At 50.2% G+C, this 16279-nt stretch overlaps 1 protein-coding gene across 1 annotated transcript; it reads left to right on the top strand.

The window, feature by feature from the left end:
* Window positions 1–11874: 11874 nt before the first annotated feature.
* Edf1 (endothelial differentiation related factor 1) lies at window positions 11875–15906 on the top strand. The gene is made up of 5 exons (XM_005336920.3): window positions 11875–12061; window positions 14225–14276; window positions 14600–14760; window positions 15039–15132; window positions 15686–15906. Exons 1-5 carry the CDS (start codon window positions 11984–11986, stop codon window positions 15745–15747), a joined length of 447 nt encoding a protein of 148 aa, XP_005336977.1. The 5' UTR covers window positions 11875–11983; the 3' UTR covers window positions 15748–15906.
* The last annotated feature ends 373 nt before the right edge of the window (window positions 15907–16279 follow it).

Here is a 16279-nt window from a genome sequence, read left to right as displayed (position 1 = left end):
TTGTTGTTTTATTGATTTTATTTTTTTAAATACACGACAGCAGAATGCATTACAATTCTTATTATACAAATAGAGTACAGTTTTTCATATCTTTGTATAAAGTAAGTTCACGCCAATTCATGCCTTTATACATGTACTTTGGTTTTTTTTTTGTACGTTGCAATTTTTTTATAAGCTTGCTTTAATTTAATTTAATTTATTTTTTTAAAGATAGAGTGAGAGGGAAAGAGAGAGAATTTTAATATTTATTTTTTAGTATTTGGCGGACACAACATCTTTGTTTGTATGTGGTGCTGAGGATCGAACTCCGGCCGCACGCATACCAGGTGAGTGAGCTGCCGCTTGAGCCACATCCCCAGCCCCATTGCAATTCTTATTACACATATATACCACAATTTTTTCATATCTCTGTTTGTTTATGAAGTATGTGGACACCCAGTTTCATATCTTCATACATGTACTTTGTATAATGATGTCCCTCACATTCCACCATCCTTGCTAACCCCCTGCCCCCTTCCCTTCCCCTCCCACCCCTCTGCCCTATCTAGAATTCATCTATTCCTCCCATGCTCCCCCTCCTTACCCCACTATAAGTCAGCCTCCTTATATCAGAGAAAACATTTGGCATTGTTTTTTGGGGGGACTGGCTAACTTCACTTAGCATTATCTTCTCCAATGCCATCCATTTACCTGCAAATGCCGTGATTTTGTTCTCTTTTATTGCTGAGTAATATTCCATTGCATATATTTGCAACATTTTTTTATCCATTCATCTACTGAAGGGCTTCTAGGTTGGCTCCACAGTTTAGCTGTTGAGAACTGTGCTGATATAAACATTGATGTGGCTGGGTCCCTGTAGTGTGCTGTTTTTAAGTCCTCTTTTTTGGATTTTAGGATGAAGCTGGCCTCTCTCCTGGTGACCCTGACTTTCCACTCCCTACACCCTTGTCCTTACTGAGGAAGTGGAAGCTGTTCCTTCATGGGAGCCCTCCAGGTCATGCCTGGGGTCTGGCCTGGGGCCCTGTTTCCTTGCTGGCTGAAAGACAGGCATTGAACAGAGCTCAGGTCCCTGTGGCCTCTCCTGCCACCTGCTGGCCAGAATGGAAACTACTGCCCTGGCTGGTCAGCGGCCATCTGTCCAGCAGTGGAGTAGTAGACGTGACCTGCATCCTGACCAGCTGTCAGAACCATGCATGCTGGTCTCATGGTAACCCACACTCCTGAGCCAGCAAGTGTGGTCACCTGGTGAGGCCACACAGTCCTGTGTCAGAGATGCTCCTGCGGCCTGAGGGGCTCCCCTCTACCCTGAGGCAACTGGGTGCTCCTAGCCCCAGGATACCATCCTCCCAACCCTACTCCCACCTTCTCTGCTTTTCTACCCTGGGCCAGGGTCCAGAACAGCTGGCACCTCTGCCCCTGCCCCTGTGCACAGGCCTAGCTGCTAGGTCTGCCCCTTCCACCTTGGGCCTCCTCTCCCCTTGGCTATCTTCCCACCTTGTTCCTGACCCAGTCCCGGCCCCTCTGCTCAGCAGCTAGTGGGGCAGACTTGGGAGGCCTGCTGGAGAAAGCTGGGGGGCTGGCGCCTACTTTGCCCTCCCTGGACTCCACCTACACACCCAGGGTGCAAGAGGCCACGGCACTGAACCCACAGTGGGACACGAGGCATCACCCACACACCAGCATGGTGCCTGTGGGAATTGGTAACATTGTAGTCATTTCCGTTTTTGAAAATTTAACACTGTGAAAAACCCCATTTTGGAGCTGGGCTTGTGTCTCAGTGGTAGAGCGCTTGCCTGGCATGTGTGAGGTAGTGGGTTCCATCCTCAGCATCACATAAAAAAATTAATAAACAAAATAAAGTTATTGTGCCCATCTACAACTAAAACTATTTTTTTAAAAAAACCATTTTAGGGGGCGGGGTTGTGACTCAGTGGCAGAGCACTTGCCTCGCACATGTAAGACCCTGGGTTTGATCTTCAGCACCACATTAAAAAAATAAATAAGTAAAATAAAGGTATTATGCCCAACTAAAACTTTAAAATAAATATTAAAAAAAAAAAACTTTTAGCTAGGTGCGGTGGCACACACCTATAATCCCAGTGGCTTCAGAGGCTGAGGCAGGAGGATCACTAGTTCAAGGTTAGCCTCAGTAATTCAGCAAAGCCCTTAGTGAGACTGTCTCAAAATAGGGCTGGGGATATGGCTCAGTGGTTAAGCACTCCTGGGTTCAATTCCCGGTACCAAAAACCAAAATAGACTATTCATCCATATTTATCAATTTTTCCTCCTAGTTGATCAAAGAATATCTTTTTAAAAATATTTATTTTTAGTTGTAATTACACACAATACCTTTATTTTATTTATTTTTATGTGGTACTGAGGATCGAAACCAAGACCTCACATGTGCTAGGGGAGCGCTTTACCTCTGAGGCACAACCCCAGCCCAAGAATACCTTTTATTTTATTTTATTTTATTTTAGAGTACCAGGGATTGAACTCGGGGCACTTGAGCACTGAGCCACATCCCAAGCCCATTTTTGTATTTTATTTAAAGACAGGGTCTCACTGAGTTGCTTAGCATCTCACCCTTGCTGAGGCTGGCTTTGAACTAGTGACCCTCCTGCCTCAGCCTCCAGAGCCACTGGGATTACAGGTGTGTGCCACCATGCCTGGCAAGAACACCTTCTATTAAACTGAAATTTTCTTTCACTTAAAGCCACAGGAAGAACCTCAGGCCCAGGATACAGTGTTTTGAAAAGGTACATGAAGCTTCTACGTCACAGTACATTCTATAAATTATGAATCTATACAATCCTAGCAGCCTTCAGACTTCTTTGCAGTCAAAAATCAAAAGGTGGAATAAAAACCCAAGGGACCCCCGGACTGACCATTGACATACCTCAAGCACAGCTAACGTCTGTTTTGCTGTTAAACACAGGCGCCATGGTGCAAAGTTCCACCAGGACTGGAAGCACACACTGCACCTAAGTTTTAGGAACTTCCTCTGGAAACAGTTCAGCTGGTTTCCAGATAGCGTATAAAGTTGATGAAAGGGTGGGACAAGCTCTGACATCAGAGCTCAGTCACATCAGCAAATCTTGCATTTAACTAACCAAAGGTACTTTCCTGAGGAGTATTTTATCACTGGCATTATGGAGGGTTGCTGGCATCCATTAATAATAGAAAGCAAAAAACTTTTAGTGAATTTTGTTATATAAAATCTACCTTTGTCTGCCCTCCAGGTTGCAGGATAAAGTAGGTCCTAAAGAAGCAACCTAAGCCAGGCATGGTGGTGCACACCTGTGATCCCAGCTACTCAGGAGATTGAGACAGGAGGACCATAAGTTTGAGGCCAGCCTGGGCAACTTAGCAAGATCCTGTCTCAAAACAAAAAGGGCTGGGGTGTAGCTCAGTGTTAGAGCACTTGCCTAGCATGCATGAAGCCCTGGGTTCCATCCCCAGCAACACACGCCCGTGCGCGCACGCACACACACAAATAACAAGAAAATACCTCTCAAATAGAAGGGTATTGTTGTCCAAATTGAGAGGCCCTAGAATGCTGAGCAGATGACAGAGGGAAAACCCACTCCAAGTCCCTCATTATGAAGCTGCAGACAGTGAGTTTACATTGAAGATCCTGAAAACTTTCAGACAGGCAGCGGAGCAGGACCAAATGTAAAGTCTGTGAAGGACTGATCACGGGAGGGCACCAGCTTTCCACAGTGATCTGGACAGTGGGAAACCATGGCCGGGGCCTCTGAGTTTTGAGAACAGTTTCCAGCCCACAGTTGAGTGCTCTGACGGAACAGAGGCATTTTCCCATACCCGGGGACTCAGGAACCTGCCTCCCACATGCTCTGTCTGAACACTGCCAGGTCCTGGCCTGGAGGCAGCCCACCTGGACAGCACTGGGGAGAGCAGGCTGCTGAGCAGGGGCCCCAGGTGCAAAGGGCCGAGAAGGTCACTGATGCTGTGTTATTTCTGAAGGGCACTTCACAGATACCTAAAAACAAAGGAAATAAGCACACGATTTAAAAAGTTAGAGGCAGCTGAAAGGGAATGTGACCTCGGCGTACACGCACACCATGAGCAGCACTCCTGAGTGAACTGCAGCAGTGAGCCCAGGGCCTGTGAGTCGGCAGCCAGAACCAGGTAGAGCGGGAAGACCAAGGGGACACTCAGGGTCCCCCTCTGGGGTGGGGGAAGAGGTGTGCAGCGCGTGCAGGGCGGGCGGGGCAGGCAGGGCGACCACCTGTGGTTGCTTTTTTGCTTTTGATTGTTTGTGGACCTATGAGAACAGCACATGTTTAGTTGGCATAGGCGATGTTCTGCTCTGTGTGTACCAAGTGCCAGGTTCGGGTCAGTGGGACTGTCCGTTCCATCCCCTCAGACACTGGCCACTGCTTTGCACGGGAACATTCAAAACATTCTACTGGATATTTGGAAAGACCCATCCATCTTTGCCACCACAGTTGCTCTACTACCTGGCTGCTCCCCCACACACACTGCCTTCCCTCAGGTTTTTTTGTTTTGAGTTGGGGTCCAGCCTGGACAGCAGCCTTGAACTCCCGGTTCGAAGTGACCCACCTGCCTCAGCCTCCCAAGGAGCAGGTGTGTGCCGTCATGCCCGGCCAGGACTTTTGCTCTGACCAGGCAGTGCCGCAGGTGAACTGTGTTCCCATGTCATCTTACGCTGTGACCCAGCAGCGAGTGCTGTGCGTAGGCCTGTTGATCTGACTGCACACCAGGGCTGCCCTGGAGGCCTCACTCCTCTGTCCCTTTCTCCACTCCCCGGCCCTGGCCAGTCCCAGTCCCCACACCCTGCCTCAGTCTCCCTCTGCCCACCTACCACATGCTGTGCCGCCAGCTCTTCCTCAAAGGAAGATCTGAGTGTGTCATCCCAACTGAATGACCTGGGGATCAAGCCACCTTCTGCTCAGAGAGTGTCTGTCGGGAGGTGTTATCTCCCACGACATCTCCCATGCTGGAGACACAGCCAGGCACCCCCTTCCTGGACCATCCACCTATGTCCCTTGATCCCCTCGATGCCCATCCTTGCCTCTCTGCACACTAGTGACGCTATGTTGAGATTTTCTGTTTATATGGCCATCTTTTTTTTTTTTTAATATTTATTTTTTACTTCTCAGCGGACACAACATCTTTGTTTGTATGTGGTGCTGAGGATCGAACCCGGGCCGCACGCATGCCAGGCGAGCGCACTACTGCTTGAGCCACATCCCCAGCCCCTATATGGCCATCTTATTGCCCCTCCCAAGTACGAGCTCACAGGGACACCTCACGGAACTTGTCTCTGCCTAGAAACAAGCTCCGGTAACAGGTAGGTGGGTGGGCAGATGGAAAGACAGGTGGTGTGGTCCACTTGGTGGCACGAATGACACTGGGTGTGTGCGGGCTAGTTCTCATTGCATTTCCTGTTCCTGGTGCCCAGACTTCCCTGAGGATGCCATTGGACATCGATCAGGGAAGGAGTGGGTCCCGTTCTCCTGATGTCACACCAGCAACAATTCAAATGTAAACACCAAGGAAGCTTAGATCAAGCTTTAGATCAAGCTAATCATGACCAGGAAAGCCGTGGAGAGCAGCCCTGGGCCAGCATTCTCTGTGCTGGTGTCTGTAAATGGAATCCAGCTTCCATTCTTGAGCTGCAGGCTTCTTGGTGGTCAGGTCCAGAATGGCACGAGGCGGTCAGAAACAGAGCTGTCAACGGTAAGTCGTCTACAGGAACCATCTTCAATAAAGTTGGGGACCAAGGAACAGTTGCGAAATGGAATCCTAGAAAACCCGCTTTTTCCTGTGACCAGTCCCGGCCTTGACCTCCACCATGAACAACCACGAAGCTGGACAAGTCCAGGAGGGACTGTTTCCAGGCACCAGGCAGCAGGCAGCACAAGGCAGACTCTGTGAGAAGGGAGGCCCACAAGGTGGCCCAGGTTCTGGCTTTCTGCTTGGAGCAGTTGCCAGCCTGTCCACAGACGGGAGGCCACCTGCAGCAGGAAGCTCAGCACTGCTGCTGGGCTGAGGGGGAGCGGCAGGGGCAGCTGGAATCGGCAGAACAGGAAGGCAGAGCGCGGGGAGCACACTGAGGGATGGAGAAGCCCCCTGCGACCCCCCTTGGCAACACTCTGGGCACTTAGCTGGACCTCCAGAAACGGGACTAGGGACAGACTACAGCCGACACTGGAGGGACAGGACCTTGAGACCCAGACCCCCTGCCACATGACGTCCAGGACGTCCAGCATGAAGTGGCCAGATGTGCAAAACAGGTACATGTAATGTTCTGTCCCACCAAGCCTTCAGCTAGAGTTGTCCCCAAAGTGGCAGCAGGGGAGGTCCACAAGGCATGCCCATGCCATCCTGAGGTGGAGCCAGAGGGACCTCAGAGAGAAGCACCAAAGGCCGGGCAGAGCAGTGCCAGGCACTTGCCAGGGCAGTACACCTAGAGAGGGCAGAGTTCATCCTCACAACCGAGAGGGAGAGGGTGCTGAGCCTGGCGTGGCCACAGCCAGCGGTCAGGGAAGGGGTTGACAGGAGGGTTCACAGAACTTCGGCTCAGGTTGGGGCCAGTTTCTTTCCATGTTTTAGACAACATAAGTATCTCCACTGGCATCTAGGAAGGTTCAAGGCCTCTGCTTGGGCTCAAACCGGATGGGGAAGCCTGCAGCTGGCTGGTCACCGAATGGTCAAGACACCCTTGTGGTTCTCCAGCAAGACACAGCAACAAAGTGAGAGAGAAAATACAATCAGCAGAAAAGATTCTAGATTGACACAGATGTTGGATTTAAAAGATAGAGCCTTGGGGCTGGGGATGTGGTTCAAGCGGTAGCGCGCTCGCCAGCCATGCGTGCGACCCGGGTTCGATCCTCAGCACCACATACAAACAAAGATGTTGTGTCTGCAGAGAACTAAAAAATAAATATTAAAAACTCTCTCTCTCTCTCTCTCTCTCCCCCCTCTGTCACTCTCTCTCTTTTAAAAAAATAAATAAATAAAAGATAGAGCCTTGGCTGGGCATGGTAGCAAATGCCTGTAATCCCAGTGGCTCAGGAGGCAGAGGCAAGAGGATTGTGAGTTCAAAGCTAGCCTCAGCAATTTAGTGAGCTACTAAGTGACCCAGTGAGTCTCTTTCTCTAATAAAATACCAAATAGGGCTGTGGATATGACTCAGTAGCCTAGTGCCCCTGAGTTCAATCCCTGGTAACATAAATAATAAATAAATAAAAGATAGAGCCTTTGCCAGGTGCACACTTGTTATCTAGTGGCTCAGGAGGCTGAGGCAGGAGGATCACAAACTTGAGGCCAGCCTTAGCACCTTAGCAAGGCCCTGTCTCAAAGTAAAATAAATAAGTAAAAAGGACTGGGGGCGTAGCTCAGTGGTAGAGTGTCCCTGGGTTCCCCACACCACAGTGATCTTTAATACAGTTGTTATGTTCAAAATCAAAGCATATTTTTAAATGAATAAATACTTCTCTCACCAGAGAAGTTGAAATTATTGAAAAGAATCAAATAGAAATTATATTACTGAGAAACATAAAAAGTACATTTTTACAGTTTTGGTGAAAACTTTCAAAATCCTTTCTTTGAGCTTTTTGAAGAGTACAGCACATTGTCATTACCTACAGTCACCATCTGGGAAAGGATCATGGGTTTAGTATCATGGCTGGGAAAGGATCAGTAATCTTAAAGAAAGAGCCCCAGGAAGTCATCCAGTTAGAAGATTGGAGAGAATAAAGATCAGAAAAAGAATGGCGGGGCACATCAAGTGCAATTACATACATTATTTGGAATCTCAGAAGAAGGAAAGAGAAAATGAGTGGGGCATGGTGACACATATCTGTGACCCAGCACTGGGGAGACTGAGAAGGGAGGGTTAGCAAAACCTTGTCTAAGTAAAAAATAAAAAGGGCTGGGGATGTGGCTTGGTGGTTAAGTGTTCCTGGATTCAATCTTAAATCATGAGTACAAAATAAAGCGAGCAAGAGAGAAAAAGAATGAGAAAAAAATATATATATATAAATGTTAGATAAATCCCACCAAAATGATGAAAAACTTTAACATGCAATTCTAAGAAGTTTGGTCAACCCAAGCTGGATAAATATAAAGAAAACTGCCCTTGGAGGGGCTGGGGTTGTGGTTCAGTGGTAGAGTGCTCACCTGGAGTGTGCGAAGCCCTGGGTTCCATCCTCAGCAACACATAAAAATAAATAAATAAAAACAAAGGGAGCTAGGGTTGTGGCTCAGTGGTACAGCACTCGTCTAGCACATGCGAGGCCCTGGGTTCCATCCTCAGCACCACATAAAAATAAATAAATAAAGGCTGGGGATGTGGCTCAAGTGGTAGCAAGCTCGCTGGGCATGCGTGCGGCCCGGGTTTGATCCTCAGCACCGCATACAAACAAAGATGTTGTGTCCACCGAAAACTAAAAAAAATAGATAAATATTAAAACTCAAAAAAAAATAAAATAAAATAAAACAAATAAATAAATAAAAACAGGGAGCTGGGGTTGTGGCTCAGCGGTACAACACTTGCCTAGCACATGCGAGGCCCTGGGTTCGATCCTCAGCGCCACATAGAAATATATAAATAAAGATATTGTGTCCAACTAAAAAATAAATATTAAAAAAAGGGGGGCTGGAGATGTGGCTCAAGTGGTAGCATGCTCGCCTGGCATGCGCAGGACACTGGGTTCGATCCTCAACACCACAATAAAAAAAAAAAAAAAAACATTTTTTTAAAATAAACATTTAAAAAAAATTCTCTCTCATACAAACAAAGATGTTGTGTCCGCCGAGAAAACTAAAAAATAAATATTAAAAAAAGCACAAAGGTATTATGTCCTTCTGCAACTAAAAAATACATATTAAAAAAGAAAAAAGAAAAGAAAGAAAGCTGCACTTGGGAAGTAATAGGAAAACTGAAGACCAAGGGGAAATCTGTCAGTCAGAGATCAGCTCACAAGGCCTGCAGGGGAACAAGGGAATGCATGGGTGTAAGTGACAGCTGACTTCTCATGGGAAACCCAGGAAGTCAGAGGGCAAGGGAAAGGCTTTGTAATAGCACTCCTTCAGAAACAGGGTAAACAGAGACATTTTAGTGAAATGAAAGACAGAGGGTACTCAAAATACGGAAGGGAAAGGGTGCTGGAGAGGAGCTCAGCTCTGGAGGTAGGAACAAATGAGTGTGTGTGTGTGGGGGGGTGGGGTTCCAGGATACTTTTGAACTATCTTTCCTCTTCTACATCCAGGAAGTCAAGTGGAGAACTTCGGTAGTCTGCTTTCCTTAACAGTGTGGACAGAGGGTTCACTCAGTGGCCATGGTGTGATGTTTCTGGGGAGGCATGAACTGCTTATCTGAACACCAAGAGGAGACAGGAGGGGGCTGAACAGGTGACCTCAGAGGGAAAAAAGGGGATGAGGGAACAGCTTCAGAGACACCACACCCAGCTGCACCCTGGTAGCTCAGGAGCACCAAGGATTAAGCAGAAGACCTCTTTGTGCATCAAGGCTGGACTCCTGAGAGCTGGATGGGATGATGGCTGTCCCAGTGGACTCCTACACAAGGACAGTTAGGTCTAGATGCCCCCTCTCCCAGCCCAGGCCAGCCAGAGTAGACACACTATGGAGCTGGCTCTGCTACATTCCCCCAGGGGCCTCCCAGCATGTCCATGTGGTCAAGTCCTTCACCACACTCTTTCGGTGTCCAGCAGCACTGGCATGACTACTATGTGACTAAGGGGAACAAGATGAGGAGCATTTGTCAGGGTCTATGGGACATTTCCATGCAGTTCAGTCTTTTTTTTTTTTTAATATTTATTTTTCAGGTTTTGGTGGACACAACATCTTTTTTTTTTTTAGAGAGAAAGAGAGAATTTTTTAATATTTATTTTTAGTTTTCGGCAGACACAACATCTTTGTTTGTATGTGGTGCTGAGGATCGAACCCGGGCCGCACGCATGCGCGCTACCGCTTGAGCCACATCCCCAGCCCCTGCAGTTCAGTCTTCTAAGGATGTCCACTACCCCCCACATAGTGGTGGACACTGAAGTCAGTACGAAGTGAAGAGGAAAAGGGGCTGGTGTATACCTAGCCAATGGAGAGTCTCTGCAGAATTCTTCCAATCACCCAATCTGCACAGTGTGGGCAAAGGGCTCGGTTCCCCTGCTGCCTGGGTGCAATGAAAACTGTCTCCTCCCAGCAATTTGGAACTGCAGCACATATAACTCTATACACATATTTTTTTCTTCTTGGCTGGTATTGCATTTATCAGAACTCCTGTTTGTGGAACATAATAAACCTGTAGCAGTGTCAACAAACAATGAACTCATCCATGGGATGAGTTCATTGTTTGTTGAGAAGGCTTGAGCTTCCCAAGCCAATGTCAGTACTAACAATTACATACAAATTTGATCAAGCACATTACAGAAATGTCTGAGTCATCTTTTTCTTCCATCTAGAAAACAATTCTGAAAATCATGAGGAGGCAAAGAAAACACAAAGTAAAAATAGCAAGCAAAAGCATTAAAGACATACACCATGCAATTGCTAATTCACACAGTTGTTATTTTTCTGAATGTTGTGATGCTTGTGGCATTTATATTTTCAAAAATTTTAATTTCTCACTATACAAAATTTTTGCAAAACATTATTGTAAAATAACACACACACACCTTACACATTATATGCATATCAAGCTGGGAGTGTTGCTCAGTGGTAGAATACATGCACAAGACCCTGGGTTCAATCAGCAGTACTGCCAAAAAAAGAAAAAGAAAGAAAAGGAAAGGAATGGGATATTATAGTCCAGCCCGGTGAAACACGCCTGTAATCCCAGCCACTCAAGAGTTAGGCTAGTAATTTAGGAAGACCCCGTCTCAAAAGAAAGAGGTAGGGATGTAGCTCAAGGGTAAACTGCACCTGGGTTCAATCCCAGTACCAAGCAAACAAATTATACAAAACACTCATTTCTGTAACTAGTTCTTTCTTCACTTTAGCATTCTTTTCCCTAAAGAGACCACACCCCCTACCATTGTATACGTTTCAGGCACCACAAAACCTGCCCCCAACACTTTTGCCTCCCATGAACTCAACTCCAGAGAACCAGAACTTTAAATCCAGGGAACCAGAACTTTAAATCCAGGGCAGAGTAGAAAAGCTAAGGTATGAACGGACCTAACAAAGACAGCTAGGATAGTGCATCTCCCAAGTCCTGCCTGGGCACCACTTTGTCCACGTGGCCAGGCCCTGGCCATCCCCAAAGATGTGGCCAGGAAGCTAGGTGTGGGCCCCAGCAGGCGCCCGTCCAGGTTGCAAGGTTGAGCACGCTGTGCAAACCTGCCCGGCCCTGCCGGGGCCTGAGCGTTGGGGACTCTGGGACCGGTCCTCCAACAGGCCAGGCGCAGCACCGCCACAGGCACACCTCCTCTCCTGCCCCCGCCCCCCGACAGGTGCGCCCCGTTCCCAACACCCCTCTCAGGGCTCACTCCCCCTTCGATGCCCCTCCTCCCCCGCAGCCCTCTCCCCGTGCCCCCTCTTCTCTCGGTCCCCTGCTCCCCTCCTTTGCCCGCATCGGTCTTTCCCCGAGCCCCTCTGCTCCCTCATCTCCTTTCTCCCGCACCCTTCTTTCTGGGCCCCGCATCCCTCTTCCCCGAACCCCTCTTCTCCCGCTGGCGCCCGCGCCGGCGCCCCCCAGCGGCCACGGGACTCTGCGGCCGCGGGGCCCTGACGTCGCCTCCCCACGTCGCCCGCAGGCGGCCCCGCCACCCGCCACCCAGGCGAGCCGAGCGCGGATTGGCCCTGATCTGTGAAAAGTGCCCGCCCCTCGGGCCTCGGGCCAATGGGATACGGGGGCGGGGTATCGGCGCAGGCGCCGGAAGCGGGGAGGCGCCGAGGGGACGTCGCGTCGCCGCGCCGGGTCTCGAGCAGCTGCCGGAGCCGCCCGACGGACCGCCGCCCCCGCCGCCGCGCCATGGCCGAGAGCGACTGGGACACCGTGACGGTGCTGCGCAAGAAGGGCCCCACGGCTGCGCAGGCCAAGTCCAAGCAGGTGCCTGGCCAGCCGGGGAGCGGCCGGGCCGGGCGGGGTGGTCCTTGGGCTGGGTCGGGGAATGGGGCAGTGGGCGGGGACGGGGGGGGCTTGAAGACCGCAGGCGTGGGAATTTCGACGAGATGGGATGGATCCGCAACAGGAACCGTGGGGTGGGAGCCCTGGGGACCCTGGAGAGGAGTCGGGTGGGGGTAGGGACTAGGGGCAGAGGGCAAGGAGACTTGGGCAAGGCTGGGGACAAGGGTCAGGGGTTGGAGAACGGAATAAGAACTCAGTGCTGAAATAAAAACTCAGCGCTGCGGCAGGGGACTACTGTGGAGTTGGGGCCCCATCGGGTACAGGTGCGAAAACAGGGCAGAGAACCTGGGGTGGGGGTGTGGGGACCAGCGGTGGACTGAGGGGCAGGCTCCCCCCTGAGGGTTTTCTCTCTCCTGGCGCCTACAGGTTGTGTCAGTGGTTTGCTGCCCACAGAGCCCAGCTAGGTGCAACATGGGCCATGGGAGGTGCTGTCTGGGTCGGGGCGGCCCGAGGCCCTGCTGGCAGGTGGACTCTGCCTTTCTGTCGTTCAGAGAGAGGAGATCCTGTGTCCTGAGTGGTGCTGGAGGCAGGAGCGGCAGGAGGTTACTACTGTAGCACATCCCTCCAGTGGTCATTGGTGCATCCATGTCATCTGGAAAGGCTCTGGCTGGAGTCTTAGATACACAGTACAGGCCAGGCCTGGAAGGGCTGGGGTCCTGGAGTCAGGCATTCTCCACTAATCTTGGGCTTATCAGTTGCACAGTCAAAACCAAATTTACTCTCTTTTCAAGGAAACTTAATATCCACAAGCTGGAGTCACATGAACTGTTTGAAAAGCATCTTTGAACATATTACACTTAGAGTGGCTCACAAGTTACTTCTTTGAAGCATGAAGAGATGCCCTATGTTAATGCTCAGTGACCATGGACCCCACAGAATCACTGCTATTGGTCATGTTTCCAGGGAGACTGCAGGTTTCTGTGGGATGCGTCATCTGTCTCATTAGGAGTCAGACTCGGAGGAGGCAACACCAGGCCAGCAGGCATTCCTTTCTGCTTTGCAGAGTTGTTAGAGAAGTAACTATTTCAAATATGAATTTCTAAAAAGAATCTAATAGTCTCTTTTTTTAATACAAAAGAAGTGAACTGTTTCTTAGTAGCAGTTTATTGGGAGTTATCTATGTATTTGATTGAAAAGTGCTTGTATACAGTGGCCCCCTTTGTCTTCAGGGGACACATCCTTAGGTCCTAGTGGATGTCTGAAACTCTGGGGAATTCTGGACCCTGTGTGCTCTCTGTTTTCTATTCATACTAATTTATGGCAGTTTAATGTAAGAATTAGGCACAGTAAGACCAATAGGGATGTCCATGTACTGTAGTAAAAGTTACGTGAATGTGAACGTGGTCTCTCCTGTGTATACCTTGCTGTGCTGAAGTGAGACGATGCAGTACCTACATGAGGAGAGGAAGTGAACCACAGAGACCTGTGCAGGGGCATTAGGGTACTATGTGCGGGTTACATGAACACAGGCGCTACTGTGTCAACATCTTGGCAATTGATCTTATAACCGGGAAGGCTCTGAGTGAAAAATGGGTGCCAGGCAGAAGGATTTGTGTCTCAGTAGTACAGAGTGCTGAGGACATGAAATTTTATCACACATTCAGAACATGCAGTTTAAATCTTATGTTTATTATTGGCATTTCCATATAACATTTTGGACTGAGGTTGATCATGGGTGATTAAAACATGGGAAGCACCAGGCGCAGTGGCACACACCCGTAATCCCAGTGGCTCAAGAGGCTGAGACAGGAGGATCATGAGTTCAAAGCCAAGCCTCAGCAAGGGTGAAGAGTGAAGCAACTCAGTGAGACCCTGTCTCTAAATAAAATATAAAAAAGGGCTGGGGATGTGGCTCAGTGGTTGAGTGCCCAAGTTCAATCCCTAGTATAGAAAAAATAGAACCAGACCATAGGCTGCAAAGCCGTGGCTGTGGGACCACTGTGACCAGCTTGCCCTGTGGGGCCCAGCATCACGTTAGCCCTTCAGAGCTGCTGGTGGAGTGCGGGTTGACTCACAGCAGCTGACACTGTGTGCCTGATACTTCTGAAGCTGGTTTTGATCAGAGACCGTTCTCTAACTTTCTAGGCCATCTTAGCAGCTCAGAGACGAGGAGAAGATGTGGAGACGTCCAAGAAATGTAGGTACCCGTGTCTCCACTTGCAAAATGCGAACATGCTGCCAGGGTCATCTGCCATGCTGTGCAGTGGCTAGGCAGTGCTGAGGCCCTGTGTCAGGAGCACTGGAGAGCTGGGGGTGGTGTGAGGTCAGCCAGACCATTACCTTCCACCCACTTCCTAAGCTGTCAGTCAGCTCTGGTAGTATGTGTTCTTAGGTCTGTGAGTTTGGGGCCAGTGTCACCGTGGGCCTGGGAAGCCTGTTGGTCTGATCAACATTCTGAAATTGCTTTTTCCTTGTGTCAGTTGCAACTTTTTCCTCTGCTCTATTCATACTGAACCACAGGGGCTGCTGGCCAGAACAAGCAGCATTCGATCACCAAGAACACAGCCAAGCTGGACCGGGAGACAGAGGAGTTGCACCATGACAGGGTGACCCTGGAGGTGGGCAAAGTGATCCAGCGGGGCCGGCAGAGCAAGGGGCTGACACAGAAGGACCTGGCCACGGTGAGGCTCTGGCAGCTGTGGGCCTGGGGAGGCCCGGAACTGATGCTCAGCTGGGGTGGGGTGGGCTCACCACCTGGTGGTTCTCAGGCCTTCAGTCTGGGCTTGCACCCAAAGCTTCCAGGGCAGCCAGGTCAGAGCAGCTGCGGCTCGCTCTCCTGAGACTTGGCTGCTCAGGGTAAGGCCTGAGCCTCCGGAAGCTGGCTGCCCTGTGGGGGCTGACTTGGCTTCTGCAGCACACCCCACTGGGTTGGTGCATCTAAGGCACACCTTCTCTTCAGAAAATCAATGAAAAGCCGCAAGTCATCGCAGATTACGAGAGTGGAAGAGCCATTCCAAATAACCAGGTTCTGGGGAAAATCGAGAGAGCCATTGGTGAGTGTCCTCTGGCTTAGTCCTGGCAGGGGCAGCACTCTCCTGGGAGGTGGTAGGATGGGAGCACCTGGGGCCGTGTTGTCTGAGGTCAGGCCACTAGGATTCTGCCTGTGCTGTTTGAAGCCCTAAGGAAATAGTGTCACAGGTTCTTGGCCCTATATCTCCCTCTGGCTGCCAGCCAGCATTCTCCCTGAGCTGAGTACAGAGGGACCATGGCCTTCTGGGATCTGCCCTCCAAGGTGTTAGCCACACACCACAGTCTGCTCCACAGTGCCCCTCTGCCGTAGCTGAACAAGGGGCTCTTCTGGGATAAGATGTTTGTCCCCTTCTTTCTAAATTAGCAGTTCATGCTTTTAAACGTTAGATGCAAAAGTTAGTCATGCCTGTGTGCAAAGCCCTGCCAGGAATGAGGTAGCCCCTCCCCAGGCAGGCCCAGGAAAATGAGGAAGGGAGCTGGGGCCCAGGGCGGAATGGACACCTGCTGCCAATCTGGGATTGACAGGCTGGCACTCTGGCGCTGCAGAGTGGTGAGCAGGGTCCTGGCTTGTTGCAGGCCTCAAGCTCCGGGGGAAGGACATCGGGAAGCCCATCGAGAAGGGCCCGCGGGCGAAATGAGCACAAAGCCTCGAAACAGTGCGTTCCGGCTGCTCTTCTGGCTGGTTCCCCTGACCACCAGCACTGACGTGGGTCTTCTCACATGACAAGCGGAACATGGGGTCAGGCCTGTGGGCCCTCAACCCATACCTGCTGTCAAACAAAGCAAAACCTTGCAGAGTGCTGGCTCCTCCTGGCTCTTTCCTCCCTGCCCTCATCCCTCAGACCACGTGCAGAGCAGCGCCTTCCTGCCCTGGGCATGTGCTCAGAGCAGCCGCAGCATGGAGCTCTGGGGAGCCCTGGGGAGCCTTGGGGAGCCCCGGGGAGTCCGGAAGATGGGCCGGGGCACAGCCTCTGTGCTGCTTTCTCTGCTTTAGCTTTAAAGAGTCCATGGGCATGTGCCCTTCCTGTGGCCTTCAGCCTGCTCTTCTAACTGGGCTTCAGTGGGGGGGATTGTGTCCCACAGGTGAGCTTCATGACAGACACCCCATTGGGACCCAAGGTTTAAAGATTTATTTCTCCCCTTTTTACCCATCTGCTCAGACATTGACTG

The sequence above is a fragment of the Ictidomys tridecemlineatus genome, chromosome 4 (assembly GCF_052094955.1).
Source record: "Ictidomys tridecemlineatus isolate mIctTri1 chromosome 4, mIctTri1.hap1, whole genome shotgun sequence".
Taxonomy (NCBI): Eukaryota; Metazoa; Chordata; class Mammalia; order Rodentia; family Sciuridae; genus Ictidomys; species Ictidomys tridecemlineatus.
The sequence above is the reverse complement of the archived record's forward strand: the minus strand, read 5'-3'. Positions and strand labels throughout refer to the sequence as shown.